Source organism: Rhincodon typus, chromosome 5 (genome assembly GCF_021869965.1).
Source record: "Rhincodon typus isolate 14 chromosome 5, sRhiTyp1.1, whole genome shotgun sequence".
Classification (NCBI taxonomy): domain Eukaryota; kingdom Metazoa; phylum Chordata; class Chondrichthyes; order Orectolobiformes; family Rhincodontidae; genus Rhincodon; species Rhincodon typus.
The window spans coordinates 72,477,189-72,502,958 of record NC_063336.1 but is presented as its reverse complement, the minus strand read 5'-3'; the positions used below and the strand labels follow the sequence as shown (position 1 = coordinate 72,502,958).

General features: G+C 38.8%; 1 protein-coding gene across 1 annotated transcript in view; it reads left to right on the top strand.

Annotated features, from left to right (window-relative positions):
- si:ch211-243j20.2 (uridine-cytidine kinase-like 1) overlaps window positions 1-25,770 on the top strand; it is a 105,361-nt gene that overhangs the window by 71,939 nt on the left and 7,652 nt on the right. Inside the window, exons 6-12 of the mRNA XM_048597067.1 lie at window positions 2,029-2,057; window positions 8,477-8,575; window positions 10,639-10,732; window positions 11,247-11,309; window positions 13,295-13,417; window positions 21,235-21,342; window positions 25,430-25,586. Of these exons, the coding sequence (XP_048453024.1) occupies window positions 2,029-2,057; window positions 8,477-8,575; window positions 10,639-10,732; window positions 11,247-11,309; window positions 13,295-13,417; window positions 21,235-21,342; window positions 25,430-25,586 (673 nt within the window). The remainder of the gene's footprint in view (window positions 1-2,028; window positions 2,058-8,476; window positions 8,576-10,638; window positions 10,733-11,246; window positions 11,310-13,294; window positions 13,418-21,234; window positions 21,343-25,429; window positions 25,587-25,770) is intronic.

The following is a 25,770-nucleotide window of genomic DNA, read 5'->3' as shown; positions in this document are numbered from 1 at the left end:
TCTCTCTCTCTCTCTCTCTATATCTATTGTGTGTGTGTGAATATATATATAGGGATAGAGAGATAGAGAGATCTCTATATCTATATCTCTCTCCCCCCACAGGCGATCATCTTTATTTACGAAATATATATTCTTCTTGTACTGCACTGTGTCACCCTGCATTTTCCCAAAGCTTGTAAGGAGGCCATTTTGTTTGTCGTGATCTTTTTGCCTTGTATGTAACTACTGGCAGTTAGCCAATAGCACAGTTGGTGTGACACTACCTTTTCTTGCTGTACACAGCCACCAAAAACACCTTAAAGGAATCCAGCCTAATGAGACTACTCCTTATTGTGTTAAAGATGCAGTCTCCAAAGAATAAATATCCAATAGATAGATGATATTACTCAGCATTTTCTTTCTTTTTATATAGTTTCATGATGACAATTTATATTTGAAACCTTGGATCACTGAATTGTATAGGCAGTTTCTGCGTTTTTTTTTCTATTCTGTAAAATCTGTTAGTAAAAATCTATCATACTAAATATTATAAAACAGAATTAAAAATAATAACCACAGGTAATATTACAATATGCATTACAGTGAAAGCATTTATTTGTAACATGTATATTCACATACCAATCAAATTGACATAATAAGATAATATATAATGGAATATTTTAGGAGTAGCTTTCCTCGTAATGTCTATTTAAACAAAATAGTGGTGATGAGTTTTATTCATGGCAAAATGCACACAGATTGCTTTTTTATACTTGAACAGTTGCAGCTTGATATTGAATGATCTGGCAAATGAGAATGACTTTCACTTTTATTTCTTTCCTCCCATGTGTGGTAATGAAATACTTGATAAATCCTGAACGAATTTACTGTAATCACCACAGCGTGAAATCACTGTAAGGTATGACAAGAAGAATGATGTTTTGAGCCTGCAAAAAGGGAGAAGGAACATGATGAAGTCATAGGCACTACTGATGGCCTTTCAAAAAATACAAAAATTTCATCTGAGTAGAGCTTTAATGTGCCTCAGTCTGTCTTTGTTTCAAATACCTCCTCCTTCCTTTTTTAATAATTGCCAAGATAGTTAAAAGCAGAGAGCCAATTACAGAATCTGGTTATTTCAATGGTATATTTTCAGCCACAAGAAAATTTGATTAATGGCTTTTCTTATGTTGTAATCTGCACAAAATAACTACAAATACATTAAATTTGATCTTTTGAATAGTGAATCTGTTTTCTTTCAAGTAATTCAGTTTTTATTAAACGAAACTGAAAATTTTCCAAATTTATATGAATGCATGTTGTAAACTAGGAATGTATGGAACATTTAAATGTTGTATTTGTGCCAGTGGGTTTATTCTGTGTTGGAGAAAGAACCCTGTCTTCCTCCAACATAGATTATAAACAATTTAATTTACATTTGTGTTCAAGTAAAATATACATAATTTATAAGTGGCACCCTATGAAATTACAAAATACCATCTAAATAACTAGCACTCGGGTTGTGTCCACAAATCATTTAAAGAGTGTCATACTCTTCTCGACTATGTGGGTAGTAAATTCAGTCTTACATATATAAGCCACATCCAGCAGCAATTATTTTTAAATCTTGATTGTGAAGTAACTATTTTTAATAGCTTTTGTATTTGATAAGGAATTATATAAAATACTCTGACTAGAACCTATAATAACATTTTTGGTGTGGTTTACAAGGTGGCAGTTGGTGAAAAAAATTGTACGTGGAAGCATTTGCATCGTAAAGGATTTGAGATTTTCTGCAATTGAATAATGGGGGAAAGAGCCACCTCTAGTGAATGGTGGCAATACTTCTTTACTAAATTCAGTGGGCTATTTTTCAGAAAGTTATCTCCTCCTCTTTCCAGAAATCTATTGTTTTACAATGAATTTTGGACAGCTCCCTATTGCTTTCACAGTACATACGTGCTTTTTTTTGTGCTGGAAGCTAATAGAAATGTCTTCTCTTTCTGTCCATGACTATTTCATCAATTGTCTCGCATTGAATAATTCTGAACTGAACAGAGGAAACTTCGCTGGGATATGTGAGGACAACTTGTGAATTTTCAGTTTTGTCTTCAATCCTTAAATATTAATTTGCAGTTAGTTTTATTTTTCTTGCTGTTTGCTTCTTTGCATCTTAAGTTGTTTCTTATTTTGGCATTCCTCAAAAGTAGTTTTAGTAAGTTCAATGTGTCTTGAGTATAAAAGAACTAGTGAACAGTGGAAGTGTGATATTCTGATGATTATGCACTGACTTTTCAAGGTATTCAGTATTTCTCTTGTTTTTAAATAGAAATGATGTTTATTGTTTTTTCTTAATTTAGAACAGTGCAGTAGAAATATATTGATTTATTACTGAATTGGCATACTCAGCATATTAGAGAACTGTTCTTTGATTTTAATTGTTGATGAGAAATGAGCCCTAGTTTACATTGGTCAATTGCATGATGTTCCTTTACTTACCTTTATTTAACTATATGTGAATTAATGAAAATTATGACTTTGATATTATTGAGCAATGTGCTGTTAATAGTTAAACATTATTCAAGGGTAACTTTAGAAATTGGTACTTGGGAAAAACAAGAAAAAGTCTCACCAAAATAATATCAAAAGGCAACCAATCTGCATGGAGGCATTCATGGGATAAGAGTAGATCTGGAAAAAGGCAGCTTATTTTTATTAGTACGTATATGCACGTATTTGTATTAGAGTTTGCTATGTCAACAGACAATGTTCAGAGGAGCAGCATGTAAATACGGATCCATTCAAAAGGCTAGGATTTTTTCACTGAAGCATAGGAGGTTGAAAGGCGACCTGATAGAAGTTTATAAAATAATGAGGGATATAGATAGAGTAAATGGTAGTTGTCTTTTCCCTAGAATAGGGAATTTTGAGACTGGGGTCACATTTTTAAAGTGAGAGCAGAGGGATTTTAAAAAAAGACATGAGGAGCAAATCTTTTACACAGAAGGTGGATCTTGTGTGGAATGAACTTGATGGTGGATGTGGTTATAATTACAATGTTTAAAAAACATTTGGATAAATAAGTGAATAGGAAAGGTTTGAAGGGATATGTTTGGCATGGACTGGTTGGACAGAAGGATCTTTCCATGCTGTAGGACTTTGACTCTATGGAGATTGTTACCTCTAAGGAGACACGTAAAATTGGAACCAAGCAATGGCAGTCTGACATGCTTGAGAGATTTTAAAGGGAAATAGTATAATCAGCTCATTGGAGGTTGTGGAGAAGGTTCATCGAATTCTGAGGGATATCATGTAAGTTACTTACTTTGGATTGGTGTTAACAGAGTGAGTTTAGTTGCAATTGTGGGAGACTGTGCAGGAAACTGATTGGAAAATGGTTTTTCCAAGAGCTTTGGAGATAAAATGGAAAGATACGCATGGAGGAGTGTTTGGAAAGGGTGCCCTTTTTGGGAATGGGATGATGCAGGCCATTGAAAATTGCTTTGGGAAATCATGAATAACTTGGTTAGGGATGTGCAAGGGCACTGATGCCATACCTCCTGAATACATCAATTTAGCTCATGTGTTTCATAGAATCCCGACAATGTGGAAGCAGGCCATTCGGCCCATTAGCCCACACTGACCCACCGAAGAGCATCCCACCCAGACACCCCTCCCCACACTCCTGTAACCCTGCATTCCCATGGCTAATCTAGTTAATGTGCACATCTTTTGGATTGTGGGAGGAAACTAGAGGACCCAGAGGAAACCCATGCTGACAGAGGGAGAATGTGCTAAATCCATGCAGACAGTCACCCAAGGCTGGAATTGAACCCCGGTCCCTGGCTCTGTGAGGCAGCAGTGCTAACCAGTGAGCCACTGTGCCGTCCCACGTGTCTTTAAAACGTTTTCCTGTAGCTTTTTGTTCCTCGGGAGCAGTATTTATAGGCACTATCTTTTGACATCTGTCCTTCTGTAATTTAGCTTTAATGCCAGATAGATTAAAAGAAAAGATTTTGGAATTCAAAAAAATGAATTAGTTAAGGCCCATCTGCAATCTTCTCTTGTTCAAACAAAACCCATTAATGTAATGTACAGCTGAGGAATTTAATTTGAGATGCTTTTATCAAGGAGTAAAATAATTGCTATCTTGTACAATTCATTTTAGCACGACGTCCCATCTCAAGATTGTTATCCAATAGAGAAACAAATCAGAATTTAAAAAAATGCATATTACTGAAGCTTCATAGCACAGAGGGCAGTCAAAGCCACATATGGCTTTTAATGTTCATAATTAAGCAATATTTTCTACTGAATACAATTATCAGTAGCTTATTGATTTAACTATATAAACCTTACGTATCAAAGCAACAATTGATACTTGTTGAATATTTTACATAAAAAGCACCAGCTAGAAACTATATTAAAAAAGAAATTTTAACAAGTGTATTTTGTTCAATGTATATTCTACAAATCAATTTACTGTAAAAATTATCTTAGTATGGAAAAATATCAGAAGGCATATCAAATGTGTAAAGAAAAAAAATCATGCACCCAGCCAGGGAGGGAGATTTGGAATGACCGAAAACTTAATCAAAGAAATAAGTTTTAAAGAGGATCGTTGAGGTGAAATGGAACATGGATGAGATGTAATGTAGTCATTTTAAAATGTTAATTTTAAGTGGATGAAGCCTGGCCACATGTAGTTGGGGGGTAGAAAAGGGGATAATTTTAAATTTGAGACATTGGTGGGGAGGGCGTAGTGAATGGTGATGCAAGTTAATGAAATTCAAAAATAACAGGGATAATATGAGGTTATGGTTGTCAGTCCTCTTGATTGCCCAGGAGACTTCCAGAATAGAACAGAACCCCTCTGCGCATTCTTGCTAGCAGCCTGAGAATGTTACACTTTTAAATATCATTCTACCAAAGTAGCCCCACCAACCCCTCTCCTGTCCCATGGTCCTAAGACTTCATTGACTTCTGGTCTGTGACATTAATCACTGACACAAACCCTTCTCTTCACACTTTCTGCGAAGACTTTCCCATTTGGGAGTTACAAAAGCAGGATTGGCTGATTTCTGATGTGAGTGTACATGAGCGTATGTACATGTGAAAGAAACAGAGACATTCAAACGGAAAAGGTTGTGGGGTGAGGGTGACTAAGTGTTGCGGATAATCTGGTCAAATCAGGGAGCCCTGGCTGGCAGGTATAATCAGGAGTGTCAGAGGTTCTGTTCAGTCTGAGAGTTAGCTTTGCAGAAGCTGGATTAGTGTCAAGGACTTTACACCTGTAAAAAGGAGCGTCTTGGTGACGGGATACTGGCGTGTGTGGAATTATTTCAGTGGCGACGTGAGTGGTATTAATGATGTAACCATGCAAAAGTGCTTACTAACTGAAGCCCAAGTGGACTTCAAACAGGCACTACAACTAGCTTTAGCAGTGGAAAATGCTGCACATTGAGCATGAGTTGCAGGGTATTCTGATGGAAGTGGACATCTTCACCAGTCCGACTGAGCAAAAGCAATTACATAACCTCACTCCGGACATATCCTGAACAGAGGGACTCTAGGTCAGTCCACAGCAAAACCCCAAAACAAAGCCAAGTCTTATATGGTTAAAATTTTCTTTGGGATCCAGGCTGGCAAGCCTTTGTAGTTGCTGCCGGTATGCGGACTTGAGACAGCAAAAGAATCCCACTAGACCTAAATTGAGGAAGAGAAGGCTGGTATCCACGGGAGTGCACATACTGGAAAGGCCATATACATCTGGTTTGGAGCAGTTAAATTGCTTGGCAACATCCAAATTAGAACCAATCAAAATAAACATCTGGTTAAACGGTCACCCAGTTAAAATGGAGGTGAATACTGGCATGGCTGTTTCGGTGATCGCAGAAACAGTCTTTAACAAAATTCAGGCTGGAGTCCAGCCCTTAAGTTTGTGCAAGACCTTGGCTAGACTGAGAACCTATACCAAGGAATCTTTACAGATTAAGGGTACAACTTCAGTTCCGGTCTCTTCTGAGAAACAGCTGGTTCAGTTACCCCTGATTTGTAGTAAAAGGCTTGCGCCCAAGCTTGATGGGTGAAATTGGTTGAGAAAGATTCACCTGGATTGACTCAACATGTTTCGATTAGAAAATGGCGGCATGAATGAAGTCTTGATTAACTATGCAAAAGTTTTTCAGAAAGACCTAGAGACTATCAAAGGAGCCAATGCCATCTTGCATGTTGACCAGGAAGCAATTCCACAATTCTACAAGGTTTGCCCAGTACCATTTACCTTATTGGGAAAAGTAGAGACAGAAATCAGAGGGCTGGAAAATGAAGGAATTTTTTCTGAAGAAGGGTCTAGGCCCGAAACGTCAGCCTTCCTGCTCCTCTGATGCTGCTTGGCCTGCTGTGTTCATCCAGCTCTACACCTTGTTATCTTGAATTATCAAACCAGTCCAGTTTGTGGAAAGGGCAGCACAGGTCGTACTGATTTGAAGTTTGATGGGTTGGTTTCCTTTGTGGGGATTTTAAACAAACACTAAACAGCTTTTCCCAGCTGCATAAATACCCAATCCCTCGCATTGAGGATTCATACGTGAAACTGCCAAGAGGGTTGTCCTTCATGAAGCTGGATGCGTAATTCCCAGAAGTATGCTGCAATTACTACCCATAAGGGTTTGTACCAATATACGAGAATGCCATTTGGGGTATTGTCAGCCTGTACAGTTTTTCAGCAGACAATGGGGAACATTTTACAAGGTCTACCATTTATCTAGATGACATGCTAATAACAGGGAAGAGCAATAGGAGCACTTAGAAATCTTTGACATAATCCTTAGAAGTTTCTCCCAGTACTTTACAAAGTGGAAATGTGTCTTCCATGGACAAGTGACCTACTTGGGCTACAAAGTTGACAAGACTGATTTACACCCGTAGGAAGATAAAGTGAAGGCGATCAAAGGTACCCCAGCTTGTTCAGGATGATTGCACTTACCCAAACTTTATACGTCACTGGATCCAACCTACTATCGACCATGCCTCTTACCCATGCAGGTCTATTTCTATGGTTCTTGCACCAAACCAGCTTCGGACTCAGAGTGGGAGGAATGTAGTGATTGTAACGAGGTCAGCCAGATGGACCTCATAGAATATGAGTTCCCTGATTGGGACTGTTAATCTGTTTCAATCAGGGAGCCCTGGCTGACAGACAGAAACAGCAGTGTCAGAGGTTCTGCTCAATCTGAGAACTGGCTCTGAGAAAGCTGAATCACTGTCAAGGACTTTCTACATGTAAATAAAGGGTGATTTGGTGATAGGATACTAGCCTTTTTGAAGTTATTTCCGGAAGGAAAACAGAAAATAGTAATCCAAATCTGAAAAGAGGAAAAGATTTATGTTTTGGATGTTGATGCTTTGTCAGGTATGTTTACCTTCCTTCATATTGAAAGCAAACCCTGGTTATCCCATTTTAAAATGTCTGTAAATAAATTCGGCATATATAGCATCAGAAATGAAATTTTTTTCACTGTTATTGGAAGATGACTTTACTCATGTAAAGTAGATACAATGTGCAAAACAAAAGGTTCACTGCATGGTTTAGATGTATAGCGCCCTCTGCTGACAGCTAAACAAAAGCAAGTTTCTGACATGAGAAAACCTAAAATTTGAGAATAATAATTTTGCAAATAAAGGTAATTGATATAATTTCAGCATTAGTTTCTATTTTCTCCTTTCATGTCCTTTCCTAAAAGTATTGATTCTTTGATGGAATACAATTCCATTGGCAACAAGCAACATCGAAAACGTTGCGTAGACATTTTTGTTATCAGCCTTGATAGTGAGGCGCCAGAAATGATTGAACAGTGGGAGTGTCATGCACGAGCTAATACTCTGTCTTTATTTAATATCTGCAGATAGATGCTTCCAGAAGCTGTTACTAGAAAACCGAACGAGAGGGGTAATCCTGACCAATAGTCCACTTGCCCCTTTCTTAACCAAATAATGATGAGACCAATTCTAGTGCCACTGACCAGTTTTAGGCCAGTTAATTCAATGCTGATTTAGAATTGAGTTTAGGATCAGTTTGTAACACCATCTGTCATAACTGGGATTCCTATGACTTTTTTTATTAGTGAGGTTAATAGAATATAACTTGTAGGTTTGATTGATGTAATATATTATTGAAATTTAAAAGCTTGACATAAAACCTTTTCTGAACATTTTATGGAAACAATCCAAATTTAAAGATCTTATTGGTGATAGAAATTCTAGTTTAACAACAGAAAGGATAGTTTCTTCTTAAAAGTACAGAACCCAGTTTTCCTAGTTGTCAAATTTAGAATTAAAATAATTAATTAAATAACTTCTAACAAACGAGAACGTGGTTTTGCAGTTTTCTCTACCAGCATTGCTTACTGCACAAAGATTTAATTTTACAATTATAAAAAAATAGTGTTTAGGCTAAAGTTTTTCACTTGATGCTAACTTTTTTTTATTTCCACAGAGCAGCACTTGCCTCTGCCCACCAAGGACAACCTCTGCCAGATAAGTTAAGTGTCCTTGAAAGCACACCACAGGTTAGAGGATTGCACACAATTATCAGGTAACTTTAGACATGCTTTCATGTATTTAAGAAATGTATGATTTACATGAAGCAGAGTACCTAGCCAAGAGGGCAAGAAAACTGCTGACATCTCATTAGTGCAGCTAATGGATATACTTAATGAAGGAATAGTCTTGCCACCAGTTTACAGCCATTCTGTAATCAGGGGGCCTTGTTATCTATCATTTGAGTGAATGAAGTATCTAAACTATCAACAAATTTACCAGTGTAGGTCCTCCCAGTTTTCTGAAAGGAATTGGGCCTTTCATATTCACGATAAAGAAAAGCTGAGATCTGGAATTTTAGCTGCTGGAAAATGATAGAATCATTGTAGAATTGCTACAGTGCAGGCAGAGGCCATTTGACCCGTTGAGTCAGCATTAACCCTCTGAAGAGCATATACCCTATCCCCATAACTTCACATTTAAACCACCTGGCCTAAGTACTATGGAGCAATTTAGCATAGCCAATCCATCTAAGCTGCACAGCTTTGGACTGTGGAAGGAAATCAGAGCACCCAGAGAAAACCCACAGACATGGGGAAAGCATGCAAACTCCACACAGTTGCCCAAAGCTGGAATGGAGCCCTGGGTCTCTCGAACTGTGAGGCAGCATGCTAACTGCTGAGTGTTATTTTGAGGTTGGGCATAAGATCACATACTTGTATCTCCAGGTGTGGGTTTCTTACTGTGATTAGGTTGAGGTTGGCTGAAGCTCTGTACTTCACCTTTCAGTGAGTCATATGTAATATGTGTTCATACTTTAGTTAGAAAGATGGTGGCCATGTTGTCATGAGTCGTGCTACTCACCCTGTTGTTTTTGAGGAGATTCTCGTTTCTGTTATCAATGAAACAGCCTCATGAGTTTACTTATGTCAAGAGTGAGGAAGCTTCAAGTTAATATGTCTAGTAGAAACAACCCATCCTTAGCTTGACTGTTCGGGTCAAAACTACTCCAAGCACTCCAAATAGATTGACCAGTCAATCTGCTCATAGCAGAAACCTGAAGGAAGTAGACATATCAGTGGATGGTGGGAGTGGGGGATAATGTTGGATAGTGTTAGGATTCTTGCCACTGGAATTCAGATAATCTTGAAAATCCATACCCTAAGAGGTATAAAATGATGTTCACTGGATAAGCAATGAAATCTTATCTCTACTTCAGTTTGAGCTGGTAAACTTACCTGTTTGTATTCTAGCATACACTTTCTTTGCCTTATCCTTCAAGGGATATAGACAGTATTTGTTGCCCATCCCAAATTGCTCCTGAACTGAGTGGCTTGCTGAGCCATTCAAATGTTATTTAAATTTAAAAGCTTGAAGCAACTCTTTTTTTGATTATTTTATGAAAATAATCCAAAGTTAATGATCACATCAACAACTGAAAGTCTCGTGCACCGAAAAACAAACTCTACAAGGGGCTGAATATTTCTCCGCTTTATTTGGAGACCTTTCTACTTTTGTTAAACATCAAGCCAACTTAAAATGTATTGGTGTAAATTATAAAGCAATCATCTAACCTAGTTTGAATGCACATATAGACCACTTGAAAGAAAGGAAGGGCTTGCATCTGTATATTAACTTTCACATTCTCAGGAAGACCAAAGTACATGACAGTCAAGGATGTACCTTTTGAAAGGTAGTGACTTGTAATGAGATTCAAAGTGGCAGACAATTTGCGCACATCAACTCTCTGATGTGGGCATTGAACCAATCATCTTTCAATTTAAATGGCATTAATACGGCAGAGCCAAGGCTGACGTTGGAAGATACGAGGAGGATCCTAAAACTTTCTACTTAAGCTTTTCTCTTGAAGTTTACAGTGACCTTTGAAACTTTCAATTAGTTTCTGTATTCCCTCATTCCGTTGTTATTTATATAACTGAATTGGATTTAGTTTTGCTTTTATTGGATGTGTAAGATAATGTGCATAATTTTCAATAAGTTTGAAAATGTCCTATCAATGTGGTTAATCTTTTGGTTAAAACATGGTGTTCAATACAATGGTGTTTCAGAACTGTTATTGCTTAAGTGACGTTTTATTATATTTTGTCTGTTGAACAGAAATAAAGAAACCAGTCGAGATGAGTTTATTTTCTATTCCAAGAGATTAATGAGGTTACTAATTGAACACGCCCTTTCTTTCTTGCCACTCAAGGTAAGATTTTCACTCATGCTAATCATTGAAGTCATTGCGGTTTTGGACTTGATAGGCAAAACAAAAATGCATTTGACTTGATACTTGGTTTGATTTAGTTTCACAAGTATAGAAGCAGACTTCATCATTCTTGGCAAAACCAAAGCTTTTGTTTTGTTTTCATGGGAGCAAAAGATATTAAGGCGTGATTTGATCATTGAAAGGAGGAACGAATGAAAAGTATTTGGGAACAGAGAAGGCATAAGGAATTGGGAATACTCGTGGAAATTTCAATGAATCAACATTGATTCATTGGGATGAATACCTGGTTTTTTTTATCATTACCTCCTTGTTTTTTTTTGTTTTGTTCCTCTTGTCATCTTATAAAGAAACAGAATGAGGCTCACATCATGAGCTGTGTTAGAGTCTGGCTCATGTCCAACATTTCCGACTTGGGGTTTGCTGTCAGAAAATAATTGAAGGCAAAGTGCTTCTTTTACTGATTACTAAAATTTGTTTTTGATTAATATTATAGCCTGTTACAGTGGAAACGCCTCAAGGAGAACTGTATGAAGGAAAGAAATTTGGTGGAAAAAGGGTGAGCATCTCATGGTTTTCTAGGAAATCTTAACAAATTTACTGATTATTAATGTGAACTTGTTTTTACACAAGGCGTCAGTCAAATCCCTCAATTGTTGTGATGTTTTTATCAGATTTTTACAGCAGGATTTGTTTTTCGTTTTTGAGAGGATAAGGAAGTAAAAAGTGATGATGTGCAGTATATAGGAACAGATGAACTCTTTAGAAATTGGAGGGTATCGTGCCGATTTAATTTCTAGGTTGTAAAAAAAATCCAGAAAAATTGTTCACTATAGTAAAGAGCTCAAATAATAGGACATGTATTTTAAGGTTAAAATTTAGGATTTGAAAGGGAAGTTAGAAGGATTATTTTAACTAGAGTAATAATTGTGGAATAATTAAAAGGGAACACCATTGAAATGTTTAATATACCTGGCCATTTAGATGTGTTCTCGAAGGTATGAGACCATGGGATTTGGTTACAATCCAGATTTATGTAGTTTATCTTCGTAAATCAAACAAACTTCTTTAGCCTAACAAAATAAACCTTATCAAAAATGTTTTCCATTTATATGCCACTTTTCATAAGCTTTAGATGACCAAAGTGCTTTACAATCAATTACGTACCCTTTAAAATGTAATCACTTCTGTAATTGAGAAAGGTGACTGAATTTGCATTCAGCGTGGTCCAGCTAAAAAACTAATGTTTTAATGACCAGATAATTTGTTTTCAGATGTTGGCTGAGGGACAGTTATGGGCCAGAACACTAGACAGAACTTCCCCTGCTCTTTAAATGATAAGACCGTAAGATGTAGGAGCTCATGTACGCTATTCGTCCTATTGTGTTTGTTCTATCGTTGATCTGATAATCCTTAACTCCACTTTCCTGCCTTATCCCCATAACACTTGATGATTAGAAATTTGTCTATTTTCTTGTTGAATCTGTTTAATGACCAAACCTCGACACCTGCCTGCAGTAAAGAATTCTTCAGATTCACCACCTTCTGAGAGAAAATATTCCTCCGCATCTCTATCTTAAATGGATGACACCTTATTCTGAGATTATGCTGTCTGGTCCTAGCCTCTGCAATAAGGGGGAACAAACTCTCTTCATCTACCCTGTCAAGCCCCCTAAAAATCTTAACATTTCAGTAAGTTGTCCTCTCATTCTTCAATGTTCCAACAGCCCAATGTAATCAGCCTCTCATGATAAGATAATCCCTCCATACCTGGTATCAGCCTACTGAACCTTCTCTGGACTGCCTCCAATGCCAATATTTCCCTAGATAAGAGGCCCAAAACCATTCACAATATTCCAGCTGCAGTCTGATCACTGCCTTTTATAGATTTAGCAAGATCTTTTTATTTTTAAACTCTATTCCCTTTGAAATAAAAGCTATCATTCCATTTGCCTTTCCTATCATACGGTTAGTTAGATGACACAAAAGCTGCAGCAGCTGTAAACAAGCTAGCCTGAGGTGAAGTTTAGTTAAAACTGGGAGGTAAGTCTCTTTCCCGGGAAAGAAAAGAAAACCTTCTAATAAACGGATGATCATCCAACCATGATAGACAGCACATGTGTGATGTTTGCCAGTGGTCAAACTGATCAACCTTTTCATACTGGATACTGTTGATGTTTGATCGCACAGACTGCTTGTATGGAAAAGAGTATAAGAAAGCATACCTCAGAGTGATACTTAGTCAGTTCCAGAACAGGAGTCATCTGGTTAAGGTCTAGAGGTTGGGACAGCACAGGCTGATCACCTGTTTCAGTATGATCCTTCGATAAGTCCACTTAAACCTGGTCACTTGCGACTAAAAGCATTGTAGGGGTATGCTTGTGATGTATTACTATTATTGTATTTTTATCATGTACCCTACCTTGATTTAAAAAAAAAATTAGATATATATTTGTTGTAACTGTCATGGTTTATTACTCATTTGTGCAGCAGTTTTATATACAGTATTATTAGTATTGCTATAATGAATTATTCTTTGTTTAGATTACAGGAGTCTCTATCCTTCGTGCTGGTGAAACAATGGAACAAGCACTAACTGCAGTGTGCAAGGACATCAGACTTGGAAAGATTCTTATTCAAACTAACCATGACACTGGCGAGCCTGAGGTATACTGTACTGTCAACTAACCAATCCAGGGATCTAGCTGATTTGATCTTGTAACAACTATTTTGCAGGGAATAATTTCTTTATCATTTGTGTTGTACCTGATACAGCAGTCTAGTTAATCCCTTAAACCAACAACACAAAAACAATCTGCGTTTTCTTAGTTGATCAGTAATCTGCATCACAGCTGCCAATTATTTAATAATTTTAAATACTAAACTTGATGCCCAATATTACGTGCAATATGTTGTTTGGTGCTTTTCATAGAATCCCCACAGTGTGGAAACAGGCCCTTCGGCCCAACAAGTCCACACGGAACCTCAGACCATCCCACCCAGACCCATTCGCCTGTAACCGACCTAATCTACACATCCCTGAGCACTGCGGGCAATTTAGCATGGACAATTTACCTAACCTGCACATCTTTGGATTGTGGGAGGAAACTGGAGCGCCCGGAGGAAACCCACGCAGACATGGGGAGAATGAATGCTTTTGTAGAATAATAGTATCTCTGGTCGTTCTATCTATCAATAAGCCTGTAATTGTTTTGTATTTCTTTTCAAGTTACTTAATTAAGTACTCATGATGCTGAATTTAATATCATTTACTTGAATTTTCTTTGGAGACTTCGTGTGATGTGAGGGGAATGAGGCTGAGCGAAGCAGGCGTGAAGTTCAGTGTGGTGGAAATTTAATAAAAAGAACAAGTGCCCAACTTTGCACAGCATTTATTTTTAACAGTGATCATGCTTCAAATATCTGTCATTAAGCTATGCCTATCAATAGAAAAAAGGCCTAAGGATTTATAGGGGTTCTGCAATTATTTGCATTCACTGTGAGGTCTATGGCAGCTATTGATGTCTCAGAATTCAAAATCCCAAAATCTTGTATCATAATAAATTGGAAGGGGGTGACAGCTCACTGCTGGGAGTCCTTGTGTAGCGATTGTAGAGAGGTCAGCCAGGTGGACTTCACGGAATATGAGTTCCCTGATTGGGGCTGTTAATCTGGTCCAATCATGGAGCCCTGGCTGACAGATTAAAAATAAGAGAGTCAGACATCCTGTTCAGTCCGAGAGTTGGCTCAGAAGGAGTTGGATCAGTGTCAAGGACTTTCCATGTGTAAATAGAGTGTGACAGGATACTAGCCTCTGTGGAGTTATTTCAGTGGTGATGGTAAGAAAGCACGCGCCTGAAGAAATTTACTTGTAGCAGTCATCTTCGAGTTGGGATAAGTATTTCTGGCATCATGCCATTATTTGGGAAGCTTGACTCTTTCGATCTTGCCATCGAAGATTGGGCCTTGTACATGGAAAGAATGCATTATATTTTCCAGGCAAATGACATTGGGCAGATGAAAAGTAATGAGTAATTCTCCTGATAGCCTGTGGACCTGCAGCTTTTCGGTTATTAGGAGCCTAACTTTCCTGTAGCACCAGATACTAAAACCTTTCAAGAGCTGAATGATTTAGCTAAGGAATACTACGTACCAAAGCCACCTCTAATTCTGAGGCACTATCAGTTTTACTTAAGCAATTCAAGAACCAGGGGAATCTGTATCAGGGTTTTTGCCTAGGTTAAGATGACTGGCAGAGGCATGTGACTTTGGTTTAACCCTTAATGAGATGCTGAGAGACTGTTTGTTATGTGGGATTCATGATGTAACCATTAAAAGTGTCTACCAGCTGAAGCCCAACTGGACTTCAAACAGGTAACACAACTGGCTTTACCACTAGAAAATGTGGCAAGTGGAGCATATGAGTTACAGGGCATTCTGAAGGAAGTTCTAAGGGTTATCAAAGGAGCCAAGGCCACCTTGCATGTTGACTAAGAAGCAATTCTGTAAGGCCTGCCCAGTGCCATTTGCCCTATGGGCTAAAGTAGACATGGAAGTCAGAAGACTGGAAAGTGAAGGAATCATCAAACCAGTCCAGTCTTTGAAATGGGCAGCTCTGGTCATACCAATTGTGAAGCCCATCTGGTTAGTTCATCTTTGTGAGGATTTTAAACAAACACTACACCACTTTTCATAGCCTGATCAATTGCTCGTCTGTCGCATAGGGATTTGTACGCAAAGTAGTGGGAGACTGACCTCACAAAGCTGGATGTGAGCCATGCGTACTTGCAGTTGTGGTTAGATGAGGATTCCCAGAAGTATGCTAAATTACTACCAATAAGGGTTTGTACCAATATGCTAGACTGCTATTTGGGGTATCGTCAGACTGTACAATTTTTCAGCTGACAATGAAGAACATTTTATAAGGTCTAACCATGATGATACTATGGCTTTAAGAGGTATATTCTTTGTTAATGAAACAAGGTTGACACAGAGGAGGCAAGCAGTCTGCTCAAAGCCAGTATAGAGTAAACAGCTTGTGAGGTTTTGGCCATTTTTTTAAAAGTTGGAACAGCAGAACCAGCCTGAATGGGTAGGGTCAAGTTCCCCAGAACCAGGATTTTTAGTTTTAGCCTTGTACAGTTCCTGGGAACTTGAAGTTGGACATGGAAGCTCTTATTCCTCTCTCTGTAACAGCTAAAAGCTGGCATTCTCTTCATGCTGCTGTAATTGCATGTGAGACAATCTGTTTTACTGAATTTGCCTTTGCCTAGGGTGTGTTTATGGGATGTTACTATATTGGAACTGTTAGTAGTTTTTAATATATCTGTGATTTTGTTAAGCATTTCATAGAGTTAAGCCAATTCTTTTTGTCTGTATTTGAACTGTAGTGTTAAAATAAAGTGTGTTGTCCTCAATGTCGAGTAGTTTGACCAACTGAATTACATCTAGAACGCAGCACCTTGCACTTACCTCTCTAAAATAAGAAAATGTTAGGGTCTGGATTATTATATTTTGAGGGAGTTTGGTCTCATCCATAACAAATTGGTGGCTCTTGTTGAGATTAAAATCTCTAACTCCAGGTTAGGTTTAGGATTATTGGACTCAAAGCCAGTGAGTGGTGAGTGTTGGTATCTTTTTTAAATTTGGGTGTTGCATTCAGTTGGTTTGAACAGGGTGTACCCTGTGTCATAATGGCTCTTTCAGTCGCTAACAGTTTCCTGGGGGTCAAAAAAGTCGTTTGGGTGTTTTACAGAAAGGGAGCAAAACACCGTGCTTAGTGCGGCATGGTGGCACAGTGGTTAGCACTGCTGCCTCAGCGCCAGGGACCTGGGTTCAGTTCCACCCGCGGGCAACTGTCTGTGTGGTGTTTGCATGTTCTCCCTGTGTCTGCGTGGGTTTTCTCCGGGTGCTCTGGTTTTCTCCCACAGTCCAAAGATGTGCAGGTTAAGTGGATTGGCCGTGCTAAATTGCTCATAGTATTCAGGAATGTGTAGATTAGGTGGGTTATAGGGAGATGGGTCTGGGTGGGATGCTCTGAGGATTAGTGTGGAGTTGTTGGGCTGAAGGGCCTGTTTCCCCACTGTAGGGATTTTATGATCTTCTATGATCTTCTATGACCTATGATCAAAGCTTTCGGAATTGGCGAAAACATTGAAGTTGGAGTTGACTGTGTATGTGAGGAAAGGGGAAATAATTGCAACGATAGGTCTACGTTTACAATTGCCAGGAACGCAATCAGAATTATTGGAGATTGCCCCTGAAGTAAACTGTGTCTCTCACTTACCAGAGTCTTATGCCTGACATTAGCATTCCTGATGCCATTTCACCTTCCATCCCAGATCCAGATCCTGGTGTGGATTCTTCCTCCCTTTTAGCAACTTTACTGGAGCTATGCCTATATTTACATGAGGGGTGGTCCTATAATCAAATAGGAACTGGGAAAGTCTGGTATCTAGCGAAGCTGTAGGCTGTTTCTTCAAGCTTGCCTTTAAAGTTTGGACTGCTCTTTCTGCCAGATCATTGGATGATGGATGGTGTGGAGCTGTCCTTATACAAGGAATAACATTTGACTTGAGAAAATACTCAAACTCCCTGCTGGTGAACAATGGCCCACTATCAGTGGCCAACACTTCTGAGACATGTGTATTGCAAAGATGCACGCAATTTCTCTATCGTCATTCCTGTGTTTGATGAATGAACTCTCTGCATGTCCAGCCACTTTGAGTGGGCGTCCACAATGACCAGGAACAATGAGCCCATGCAAGGACTCGAATCCAGGGCTTACTCTGCCATTCCCACGAATGTGGGGATACTGTTGGCGGTGATGTTTGTCTTTGTTGGCACTCTGGGCACTACTGTTATGAAGTTGGTTAGAGTATTCATGAATTGGAAGGCAGGAAATTAGAATTTGTTGGTAAAAATGATTGTGGGGAAAAGAGTGCCGTGGTCCCTTTAAGAGCTTGAGCTTTGTCTGTGCTTGGAAGTTTATAAGTGCAGGTGCACAGAGAGTAACCAAATGAAAACATTTTGTAAAGAACAGCCAAGCAGTATTTTTACCAAGACAGCAAGTTTGAATTTGGCTAATTAATTTAAACCAAGCACCTAGAAACAGAAAGCCAATTGAATTTAAATCTGATGGTATTGACAACCTGAAACTAATCATATTACTAAAATTTGATTATGTCATTACCATTCTGTAAGATGAGAGTATTTGGAAAATCAAAAAGCCATCCGCCACCTGCCAGAGTTAGCACCATTCAGCTCTCCGAGAAAGCCCAAAATAATTAATCAAAGTTACCGCAGTATTTTAGCTCATATCCTCATTGAAGAAATTCTAGAGATAAAAGTTTATAAAATCATGAGGGGCATAGATAGAGTGAATAGTCAAGGTTTTTTCCCCAGGGTAGGGGAGTCTAAAACTAGAGGTTTAAGGTGAGAGGGGAAAAATTTAAAAGGGACCTAAGGGGCGACATTTTTGCGCAGAGCATGGTGTGTGTATGGAATGAGCTCCCAGAGGAAGTGGTGGAGACTGGTACAAGTACAACATGTAAAAGGCATCGGGATGGGCATGTGAACAGGAAGGGTTTAGATGAATACGGGCCAAACGCTGGCAAATTAGACTGGATTAATTTAGGATATCTGGTTGACATGGACGAGTTGGACCGAAGGGTCTGTTTCCATGCTTTGCAGCTCTCTGACTATGACTCTGAGTGCCAGAAGTTTTAAGTCTGAGAGCTGGCTCGGAGGGAGTTGGATCAGTGGAAAGAACTCACTGTGTGTAAGTGGAATACCAGCCTCTGTGGAGTTATTTCACCTTGCTGTAGAAGTTGATTCATAAATATGGTTCATAGAAACATAGACAATAGGAAGAGGAGTAGGCTATTCTCTTTGAGCCTGCTCTGCCATTCAGTATGATCATTGCTGTTCATCTAACGCAGTACCCTGTTTTCACCTACTGTCTATACCCTGTGATCCCTTTAGCCCTAATAACCATACCTAACCTCATCTTGAAAACATATAATGTTGCAGCCTCATATGCTCTCTGAGGCACAGAATTCCACAGGCTCATCCCAAACGGATGTCATTGTGATCTTGCTTAAATTGTAGAAGAAAGACAGAGTCTTTCCCATGTTGCTTTAATTTCGGCTTTTTTCCTGTTCAAATATTTTTCAAGTTCTGATGTTTGCTATTTAATTTCGTATGAAAAAGATCAGTAAGACAAGTCTTCAAATTGTAAAAGGGGAAAGCAACTATCTTTTAATTATCTCGAAATTAAGTCAAACTGCCAAACATTTTCAAGGCTGAAGCTGGTCTCTTACAAGTCAAAATGTTCCTTTTCCATAGTTTCAAAATTAACTTTAAAGAAGACTTAACACACATTCATTTAAAGTTAGGGTCAATATTATATATTCCAGTGCAATGCGCAATCTTAAAGGAAATCGGACGGACTCCATCCCATTCATGTTTCACTCACAGCTTCAAAATATAGATCCTTATAATGAGCAATGAATTCAAAGTACCAAAGATCTGTTATGTTCCCATTCCCAAAGAACACGTAGTACCAACTAGTTCACAACCAAAAATGGTCTCGAGTTTCCCTCCAAAATTAAATCCATATAGATAAAACAGGTTTAAAAAGAACTTGTGCATTCAACATTGATGGCCAGACAACAAAATATTAATGATCTTTGGCTGTGCAGAAAAGAGCACAGAAAGGAACAATGAGAAATAGACTTCCATTCACGCACACAAGTACTGAAAACCAAATCTAGTTGCTATCACCTTAAAATAGAAATAGCATTATTCCTTTCTCACAGCAGTTTTAAATTTTCCTTGACGTAGAAGCTGAAAGGATTTTCTATAAGCTTAACGAATGCTTTCAATGCTTAAGTTTTTTTTTGTTTTTGAATTGTTGTCTTCACTTTGTTTTGGTCCCCTAACTGTTGGTTGTTTAAACATCCATCATCATTCTGATGTTTGAACTTACTTTTAGCATCTCGAGTTTCACTCGCAGCTGTTATGGTGTTCAGATTAGAAACATGTTGCAATAAAGTTGTTGTACACCTTCTGTCAAGTTCCGAATCGTGAACCCACCGCTTCAGACACTCTATCTCCCTGACCTTTCCGGTTAAAAATTTCATAATCTAAGCATAAAATGAGTGCTATAGGCGGAGTTTCACCTTCCCACCTTTTAACTTTTGGCATACCCAATCATGAATAAACTTTCTTTTTGCCTGAAGACCTGTCTAAAAATTTTGGAATACATAATTTTGTCTGTTATTGGCTTTAACCACTTGTGGACCCTTCAAGGTCTCCATATTCCACATAGGTCTTCCTTCCCAAGATACACGCTGCTAGAGCTCGCTACATCAAGACTGAATACTTTTAAAAAGAAAAAAATATCATAATCTGGTCAAAACCAGCTAGGATGGAACTGTTGGCCTTTGGGTGTTTTGAGTCCATAATTGTCACAGGAAATAACTGGTAAAATGTTCAGTCATGAGACTAATGAGATAAAGTCCAAACAGATTTCTTAAGGTTTATGGTAAACTAAAACAATATAGTCAGGCAGGGATAATACAGCATGGAGCTTGAGGACTGATGGGGATAAACGTTGACTTTCCTGCTCCTCTGATGCTGCCTGACCTGCTGTGTTCCACCAGCTCCAGGCTGTATTGACTCTAACTCCAGCATCTGCAGTTCTTGCTATCTCCCAGTCAGGCAGTGATTTACTCCATAAAACTCTTGTACTCTATATTCCTGCATTATGACTATATGGGGAGTGCATGATGACTTTTCCTCTTATAGCTTTTGGACTTCTGGTTGTTCTTTTTTTTTCTCACTTTTCTGTCTTCTCCTGTCTCTAGATTCTTGTTTGATTTTGAATTGTTTGCTAGATATCCGCACCACACAAAATTTGATCAAGAGACCCTCTTTTATCCTGACTTATCCAGTTAAACACTCCCTCTGCTCAATCATCAAATGGTGATCCTGTCATGAACATGCTTTTCTCCATCATACAGGAATAGTTGATGTGGTTGCTACTAACCTAATATAATTACAGAATGTTCTTTGTATTTACCACTGTATCTCAAGGCTTTTATACTTAATGCTTTCTTATCTTGTGCAGAAGAGACATCTACATTTCATTCATGCATAACAGTTCCTCTCAGAGCACATTCAAGTCCTCAGCTTTTTGCTAGAGTAAGCAGCAAAAGTTTGACATGACTCTCGTAATGCCAATACCTTGGCATTTTTTGTGCCTAACTTCTCCAGTTTTCCCACTTTACTATACTACTAATCAAGTTCCTGATAAAGTTAGGTGTTGGTTTCTAATGATGTTAGATTTTAGCAATTAATCCAATAGTCTTACATCTGTAATATAAATTGAAAATTGCTTTTCTTGTTTCAAAAACTAAAAGATTGAAATGGTCTTGTTTTTGGTGCCTTCAGATTAACCACTTTATTTATCTTTTGTATAGCTACATTATCTTAGATTACCTAAGGATATTAGTGAGGATTATGTCATTCTGATGGACAGTACAGTGTCAACAGGAGCTGCTGCAATGATGGCAGTTCGAGTCCTTCTGGTGAGTAAACAATGATTTTAAAAAAAGCGGTTGCTGTTTGTTTTCAGGTATACCTCTAGCCTTGGCAGGTTTGAATTACAATCTCTGGTCAGTAAATTATAGTACTGAGAGAAACTTTGTTGTGAGAGGTGGTGGTTAGAGTGGAAGGTGGTTTTCCATCTTATTTTAAAGCGTAACATTTGTGTCTGGTATCTTTTATGTAACTGTGCTAAAATTTATTTTTCCTTTTATTTAGGGTATTTATGTTCGTTTTCTTCATCACCTGAACAAGGGTCACTGGACCCAAAACGTTAACTCTGCTTCATCTCCACAGATGCTGTTATACATGCTGAGCTTTTTCCAAGAATCCCTGTTTTTGTTAGAGATTTGGAACATCCTACTCAACTTTGGCTGCATGCAGAAATTCATCAACATCCTCCGTCTGCTGCACAGCAAGATGCAAATTGTGACCCTCATCCAGGGATCCACCACAAAAGCAAGTTCAAAAGTGGAGTCAAGCATGGCTGTGTCATTGCACCAACGCTCCTCCATCTTCATTGCAGCAACACTCTACCCATTTCCATGAAGATCCCCCTAGAGCAAAGATCATCTACAGGACCAGTAGGGAACTATTAAATCTGTGTTGCTTCTAGTCCAGAAACAGATCCCAATCTTTGCCATCAGGGTGCAGTGCACTGATGATTCTTGTGTTTCTGCACCTTCACACTGAGTTCTGAACCATCTTCAACACATTATTGGAGACATTGAGAGAATAGGTCTCAGACTAACCATTTGGTTGAAAAAGGACCTCCTCCAGCTTTCTGTATCTGTGCAGCACTACTGCCTGACTATCGAGTACTATGCTGAGCCACTTAATTATGTGGATCCACTGTCATAATTTAGGAATTTCCTTTCAGCTAAAGCAGACATTGATAATGATTCTCTGTCCCCTTCAAGGTGCCTGTGCAGCCTTAGGTCAACTGAGGAATTGAATGTTTAATGACAAAGATCTCAAAACTAATGTAAAGTTCAGGATCTACAAGCAGCAGGATTACCTTCCGTCCGGTATGTGTCACTGAAACGGATAATCTACAACTGACACCTCAAATGGCTGGAGAAATATCACCAACAATGCCTCTGCAAAATCCTGCAAATACAGTAGCAGGAATAGAAGGTCTAATATCGGTATCCTTTCAGGCCATCATGCCCAGCATTAAGAACAATACAGCACAGGAACAGGCCCTTCAGCCCTCCAAGCCTGCGCCAACACATTTTATCCTTGCATATTAAGACTGTCTTCACTTACAAGATCTGTATCCCTCTATTCCTATCCTATTCATGTATTCATCCAGGTGCTTCTTGAATGCTGCTATTGTATCTGCTTCCACCACCACCTCTGGCAGGGTGTTCCAGGCACTCTCCACCCTTCTGTGAAAAATGTACCTTGCACATCTCATTTAAACTTCCCCCACCTCGCACCTTGAACCTGTGTCCCCTAGTAATTGACCCCTCTACACTGGGAAAGAGCCTCATACTTTCCACTCTATCCATGCCATTCACAATCTATTAAAATTCTATCAGGTCGCTCCCCAACCTCCTGTGTTACAGTGAAAACAAACCCAGTCTATCCACCCTTTCTTTGTAGCTAAAATCCCCCATACCGGGCAACATCTTGGTAAAGCTTTTTTGTACCCTCTCCAAAGCATCCACGTCCTTCTGGTAGCGTGGTGACCAAAACTGTATGCAGTATTCCAAGTGTGGTCTAACGAAAATTCTATAAAGCTGCAGCATAACTTGTCTATGTTTATACTCAGTGCCCCTTCCAATGAAGGTAAGCATGCTGTAGGCCTTTTTTACTGCCTTATCTAACTGTACTGCCGCCTTCAGTGATCTGTGGACCTGCACGCCCAGATCTCTCTGCATATCAATACTCCTAAGGGTTCTGCCATTCACTGCATAATTTCCACCTGTATTTGACCTTCCAAAATGCATCCTCACATTTGTCCAGATTAAACTCCATCTGCCATCTTTCTGCCCATGCCTCCAACTGATCAAGATCCTGCTAGATCCTCTGACAATCCTCACTATTCACAACTCCACCAATCTTTGTATTGTCCACAAACTTAATAATTAGACCAACTATATTTTCCTCCAAATCATTTATGTAGATCACAAACAGCAGAGGTCACAGCACTGATTCCTGTGGAACAGCACTGGTCACAACCCTCCATTCTGAAAAGATCCTTCCACCACTACCCTGTTTCTCCTATGACTGAGCCAATTTTGTATCCATCTTGCCAGCTCACCCCGATACCAAATGACTTCACCTTTTGTATCAGTCTGCCATGAGGGACCTTCTCAAAGGCTTTACTGAAGTCCATGTAGACAACATCAACCAATTTTCCCTCATCAATCACCTTCACCACCTCCTCAAAAAACTTGATCTCAAGTTAGTGAGGCACGACCTCAGTTGCACAAAACCATGTTGTTTATCACTAATCAGTCCATTTGCTTCTACATGCTTATAGATCTTTTCCAATAATTTCCATACCACTGACTAGAGGCTCACAGGCCTGTAATTTCCTGCATTGTCCCTGTTACCCTTTATAATCGTTGGGACAACATTAGCTATTCTCCAGTCCTCTGGGACCTCACCTGTGGCCAAAGAGGATACAAAGATATCTGCGAATGCTCCGGCAATTTGTTCTCTTGCCTGCCTCAATATTCTGGAATAGATCCCGTCCCAATCTGGGGACTTATCTATCTTAATACTTTTTAAGATGCACAACACCTGTTCCTTTTTAATAGCAACTTGGCTTAGAAATTCGACACTCCCTTCCCTCAGATCGTGCTCCACCAATTCCATTTCTTTGGTGAATACCAATACAAAGTATTCATTTAAGACTTCACCCACCTGTTCTGGCTCCACACATAGATTTCCTCCTTTGTCGTTGAGCGGGGCTACCCTCTTGCTTTTTACATATGTATAAAAAGCCTTGGGATTCTCCATAATTCTGTTTGCTAATGACTTTTCGTATGCCCTTTTAGCCCTTATAATTCCTTGTCTAAGTGCTTTCCTACTTTCTTTATATACTTCAAGGACTTTGTCAATTCCCATCCTCCTAGACTTTATGTATACTTCCTTTTCCTTAAGGCATTGCTTATGATCAGTCAGCTGAATTGAATAGGCCATATCATCCACATGTCTGATACAAGACTCCCAAAACAAGCTCTCTACTCTGAGTTTCATCACAGAAGGGGTTTCAAGGAGGGACGAAGAAACACTTTGAGGGGATCCTCGAAGCTTCCTTTGAAAGATGCTACATCCTCACCAACGTGTGAACCTCTTCCCAAGACCACCTAAACTGAAGAAAAAGCATCCATGAAGGTTCCAAGTATTTTGTGCATCTTCAACAGAGTCCAGATGGTGGCCAAGTGAAAACAATGGATGGTGCATGTGAAAACCTGAACATCCATTCGCTCCTGTTATCAAACAACATCTGCCTCACCTGTGGCAGAGTGTGTGGATCCAACATTGAACTCTTTAGTCATCTCAATTTTGCAATGGAAGGAAGTTATCCCTACTCCTGAGAGACAGCCTAAGAAAAATAAATTGTATTGGGACTATTTATTTTTATCAGTATGAATTAATATACAATATGTGACATCAGAGAAACCTGTCTGATTGTTTGAAGTACTGAAGAAGGATTTTGATATTTAATTTCCTTTTCAGAATTATAATGCAGTCTAAATACTTGCGTATCTGATCTCCGTTTCTTTGTTCAGCAAAAGGTTCAGAACTAATTCACATTGAGTGACACATCGAAATGTGATTTCTGGTCAACCTGCAGAAGCATCTATGAACTATTGGATGTAATTTCATATAATGTAATGAAGTATTGTCATTTGCAGCTCTAGATTTTGTGAAGCAAAATGGTGGTATGAAATTATTGTAAAGTTGCATCTATTTGAATAAAGTCTGCCACATTTATGATTTCCATTACTTTGAACATCTCTAATAATTTTATGAAATAATATTAGTGTATGTAATTCTAGTTTTGCAGCTGGTGAAATCTACACCTCTTGAAATCTGTCTGACTTATTTCAGGATCATGATGTGCAAGAAGATAAAATTTTCCTGCTCTCATTGCTGATGGCTGAAATGGGAGTGCACTCGGTGGCTTATGCCTTTCCTAAGGTTAACATTATCACCACTGCTGTAGACAAGAAAGTAAATGACGAATTTCATATTATTCCTGGAATAGGTAAGGTCATATGTGAATTTGAATCTAACTAAGGAGGCTACTTCTTATTTCTTCCATGCTTCAGGTAGATCAGCTGTTTGACTTGACATAAAGTACAAGTCCTCGTAAGCAATGATTATTTTCTCAACAAAAACAAAGTTGGAAAAGCTCAGCAGGTCTGGCAGCATCTGTGAAGGAAAAAAAA